The 5290-nt window shown below is 43.2% G+C and overlaps 1 protein-coding gene across 1 annotated transcript; it reads left to right on the top strand.

Annotated features, from left to right (window-relative positions):
• Window positions 1-1418: 1418 nt before the first annotated feature.
• LOC106586538 (keratin, type I cytoskeletal 17-like) lies at window positions 1419-4272 on the top strand. Its single transcript, XM_014173946.2, has 7 exons — window positions 1419-1562; window positions 1971-2053; window positions 2283-2439; window positions 2800-2961; window positions 3101-3199; window positions 3406-3626; window positions 4147-4272. Exons 1-7 carry the CDS (start codon window positions 1494-1496, stop codon window positions 4250-4252), a joined length of 897 nt encoding a protein of 298 aa, XP_014029421.2. The 5' UTR covers window positions 1419-1493; the 3' UTR covers window positions 4253-4272.
• Window positions 4273-5290: the final 1018 nt, after the last annotated feature.

Here is a 5290-nt window from a genome sequence, read left to right as displayed (position 1 = left end):
ACCATGGCCTTTTTTGCCTTTACCTCCCTTATCTCACCTCATTTGCTCACTTTGTATATAGACTTATTTTTCTACTATATTATTGACTGTATGTTTGTTTTACTCCATGTGTAACTCTGTGTTGTTTTATGTGTCAAACTGCTTGCTTTATCTTGGCCAGGTCGCAATTGTAAATGAGAACTTGTTCTCAACTTGCCTACCTGCTTAAATAAAGGTGAAAAAAATAAAAATAAAATGTCAGCTTTACAAAACACATCCAGTGAATTTCCAGAGAATCTCAAACTGTCTGATTTGTCTATACCTGTCAAACATACTACCTTCATAAACCACAACCTTTTGTGAACCATTCATTTCCCTAGAAGTACTTAGTGACTTGATGTCTCTTGTTACATAGTTATTGCAAGCCCAGTACCCACCCACTGAACAATACAATTGGGTCTACTTTCATTCCCAGGACGCATCGCCAGACCATTCTCGCCATGTCCATTGTAGCCAATCTCAGAAGTAGCTGTAGCCACAGCTCGTGTAGCGGTGTCGGTACGAGTGGCCTCAGTTCGTCGGGTGGGATGCAGTTTTCCAGCGGTTTGGGAGACGGTAGGTCCTGTATGAGCGTGTCCTCTGTTGGGAGCAGTCGCGCGCCAAGTGTATATGGAGATGCCGGGGAATACTGCACCCGTATCTCTGTCTTCTTTCTCTATGGACGGGCCAGGCCAGATCAATATTGTTGCCAACGAGAAGCATACCATGCAGAATCTGAATGACCGTTTGGCCACCTACCTGGAAAAGGTAAGGAAGAGTGATGGGGATGTGGATGGAGATTACTCGCGCTCCGCGATATTACGCAAAACCCAGATTATGCGCGTGGAGACCGAAAGACAACGCTGGGTGATCAAGATTTTCAAAACACAACACATTCGATGATACAGAAAACTGCTATGAGAAAGTGTTTTGTTATAAAGCATTTTGTTTTGAAAAACTAATTTCATCAATACTATCCACAATGTTCAATTACATGTGATAATACAGTAGGCTACGGCTAATGGACCCCATAAATATATATATATATAAACAACTTTTACTTAACTTGTAACTTTTTAAAAACGATTTATTCCATCATTGTTTCTAATTGTAAAATTGCTATTGAGAAGAAACAGTAACCTGTACTTTGCCTGTAAAGTTCCAAGGAAAGTCTCATTATTATTAAAAGACACACGTGTATTACTATTATAAACGCACGTTCCTAAATACATAATGAGGACAATGACATAGCAGGATTTTATTATTTATTTTCAATTCCATTATGTTGGAGATTATTTTATGGGAGTGCGCTGATTCACATAATGTGATGGGATGCGCCCCAAATGGCACCCATATGTGCCATTTCGGACAGACCCATAAACTGAACTGATTCCCTCCACTCTCTGTGTACACAGGTGCGCTCTCTAGAGACAGCCAATAGCAAGTTGGAATTGCAGATCAAAGAGTTCTACGAGATGAGCTCACCGACTCACAAGAAGGACCTCAGTGGGTTTTATGCCACCGTCACAGACATCCGCAACAAGGTACTTCTCGATAATGTCGTCTTAATGTAACGACCCACTGGGCACACACTGGTTGAATCAACATTGCTTCCATGTCATTTCAATGTAATTATGTTGAACCAACATGGAATAGACGTTTCATTGACGTCTGTGCCCAGTGGGAAGGGAAGTGGGGATAGGATTGAGAAGATGCCAACAGGTTTGTGAAAGAAGAGAGCCACTAGAATGAATTAGATAAGTGATAGATTAGAGGTGTAATTCCTATAGTCTTTCAGTATTTATCTTGTTGATTGTTGAAAAACTGTGTTCTGTTGTATATGAATGAACAGTAGACATGAACCAGATCTGCTGATCTAAACACATGATATCCCATACATAGTTGACTGTGTTATTACATTCCATTGACTGTGGCTGTCCTGCTGTTCCTAGATCCATGCCAGGTCTGTGGAGAACTCTCAGTTGATCCTGCGGGTGGATAATGCCAGATATGTAGCTGATGACTTCAAGATGAAGTAGGTGCACTTCCTGTTTGTACTGTACACAGCCTCTGTGAGTGTACGGATTCTGTTTGTAGCTTTGGCCTATAGGTTTGAGATTGAGTAGATCCAATCCTCCCAGATCTACACAAATGCTTATGGGGGTATGCAGGGGCTATGGATCAGTTTATGGTTTGGCAAGTTGTATCTAGGTTTGTTGTGAGAAGGAACTAATCAAGCCCTCTGCTTTCCTCAACCCCTGTAGGTTCGAGACGGAAGTTAACATGAGGATGAAGATGGAAGTTGATGTGGCTCGTCTGAGAGGAGTCCTGGACAGCTTTACGCTCGCCAGAGGAGACCTGGAGATGCAGATTGAGGGGCTGAAGGAGAAGCTGGTCTACCTCAGGAAGAACCATGAGGAGGTAACCTCCTCATTTCTCCTCACACATTCAAGTCTTAACGCTTGTGCTGTTGGCTGAAGTCTTAATGTGCCAGGACAGTCACATGGAGTTTCATTAGGACACAATGGCTTCCCCTGTAGTTTTTGTAATGTTTTTGCATTTTAATGTATCTATTCATTCTTACTGGGTTTGAGACCTTTCCATGTTTGGCTACAAGGGAGCTAAACTCACCCACAAGAAATCTAGGGCAACTTCACTGTTATTAGTGCTCAAATATACAGTAACTTATTGTTTTCAGGTGCTTTTGCACTTCCCTGTGTGTGAGTAAACTACAAATCCCAGGTATTATAACACAATTTGTCCCCCTTTTCCTGTTGTTAGGAGATGCAGTTGATGCGGACGCAGCAGTGTGGTGCTGTGAATGTGAAGATGGACTGTGCTTCCTCAGTGGACATGAGCAAGGTGCTGGAGGAGATGAGGACCCAGTATGAGGGCGTGGTGACAAAGAACCAGAGAGATGCTGCCAAGTGGTTCGAGAGCAAGGTGAGACAAACTGAAAATAGGACAGGAGGCCTCGAAAGGTGTGGGCCTGGGTCCCTAAATGGGTTTTTCTAAGAGACACAATTTACATGTATTTTGTGGAATGGTACTATACTTTTGACTAAAACGGTGTGTGTGTCAGGTGGATGTGCTTCAGAGCCAGATCCCCACCAGCACCATAGAGGTGAAGACGTCTCAGGTGACTGACCTGAAGAGGACCTTCCATAGCCTACTCACTCAGGTATGATGTCAAGCCATCTTAGTGAATCAGCATCCATTTTCAGACCTCCACAGTGGTCTAATGTCAAGGTGTTCTAACACCTTCATGCACTCCAGTCTAACTCTCTCTGCCCTTCTTCATCTCCCTCTCTATACATTTCTACTACCCTCTCCTTCCTTCCGTCTCCATTTTCTTCACCCCTTACAAACATAAACACATTCCTGTAGAAGGGGTACTTGGAGGAGAGCGCCGCTAATATAAACGGCCGCCACGGCTCCCAGCTGAGCCTGCTGCAGGTTCATATCAACAGCATGGAGGAGGAGCTGCAGCAGCTCAACGTCAGCATCCAGCAGCAGGCCTCTGAGTACCAGATCCTCCTGGACATCAAGATGAGGCTGGAGATGGAGATCGCTGAGTACAGGAGGCTGCTGGATGGAGAGGGACTCAGGTGAGAGGGGATAATGGAGGGGCAGGAAAGAGAGGGAGGGGGAAGGGATGGGGGGATAGCAAGATGGGGGAATGGAAAGAGCGGAGAGAGTAGATGGAGGATGGTGATTGAACAAGTTGGAGTAATTGGGGGTTGGAGAAGAGGGGAGGGAGGGTGGAGGGGATGTGGGATGAGAGTGGAGGGACGGAAGGGAAGAGTAAGGGAGAAAGGAAAGACAGAAGTAGGGAGAGGGAGCAGTTAGTGGAAGCGAGAAGGGGGAGTGAGACCATAAATATGTGATAAAAAGTATCTAAGGTCATTTATACTTGTGTTAGAAAAATACACAGTTGATTGGTATGGTGTACTACATTATCCACAATGCTCTGGGTAAGCTGTCCCATCTCCTTATCAATACAGGTACAGTACAGTGGGTTCAGTGAATGACAGCTGTTTATTAGCACCTCATTGCAAACTAGCAGATCAAGATGTGTGTTGGTGAGTTTAGCTGACCGTAAGTGTTCTTCCCCTGTTTGTCTACCAGTAAGCATGTGGAGACCAGACAGGAGGTCAGGAAAGTGATCATGGACGAGAAGGACCAGGAAGTACAAGTCCAGAAAGTGGTGGAAGGTGAGCACGCAAGAGAATAATTAATAAAACGAATGAATCAATGACAGAATCAAGTGTTGTTGTTACCCATAATACACAAAATGTATTAATTAATTGATTCTTTTCAGTTTTGTTTCTCTTTCCACAGAGTATAACCCCCACATAAAGAAGTGTATGAGGGTGATCGTGAAGGAGAAGGTGGTGTCCACTATAGTTGATGAGAAGGTCCAGGAAATGAATGGACTGAGAGGTCGAGATAGTTCCAGAATCTGTTGAAGAGGTAGCGCTCATGCCTCTGGACCACACATACCCCTGATGATGGGGGTTCAAACCCTGTCTATATATATATGTCATGGTCACATACTGTAATATTTCCCTTTTGACAGGATTGCATCAGCTGAATGATAACTTATGTAATTTACTCATGTTACCTTATAACTCTTATATGTCTCTATCATATGGCAAATGTAACATTTTTCCTAGAATGTGTTTTTCCCGTTGTTCCATTCGTTGCCACCAGGTGGCAATATCTCATTTAAATATCTTTGGCTAGCCCAATTAAAAGTGAAAATGATCTCATTTGAGTAAAGTGGAAACAGATTATTCCAGTTACATAAGTGACATCAGAGAAAGTATGACTTGTGTCATCAGCCATTATAAATCTATTTTACTCCCTTGTCCACAAGCCATGTATGTTCTCTGTACTTTATGACAAGTTTAGAGTTCATGTTCTGTAGGCCTATGACATGATACATGTTCTGTAGGCCTGACGCTACATGATACATTTGGCTGTTGATTAAATATAGATGTCAATGCCTTTCAGCACACTGATATCATAATTGAGGGTGCGTTGTTGTCCTCTAATAAGCTGAAAAGAAACCCCTTTACAGCAGTGGCGGTCGGTGCCGTTTAAGATGAGGGAGGATGACTATTTTGTTATGAGCATGGCCCTACAACATATTGGATGACTGTCATTCATATTCCATTCACCCAGTTCAATGTAACAATGACAGGTTTAGGCTTCTACATGATGCTCACATTTTCCCTATAACCGTCATGAGGTAGCTATCATGAGGTAG

Source organism: Salmo salar, chromosome ssa02, assembly GCF_905237065.1.
Source record: "Salmo salar chromosome ssa02, Ssal_v3.1, whole genome shotgun sequence".
Lineage (NCBI taxonomy): Eukaryota > Metazoa > Chordata > Actinopteri > Salmoniformes > Salmonidae > Salmo > Salmo salar.
Note: the sequence above shows the minus strand (reverse complement) of the source record. Positions and strands in the feature narration are given on the sequence as shown.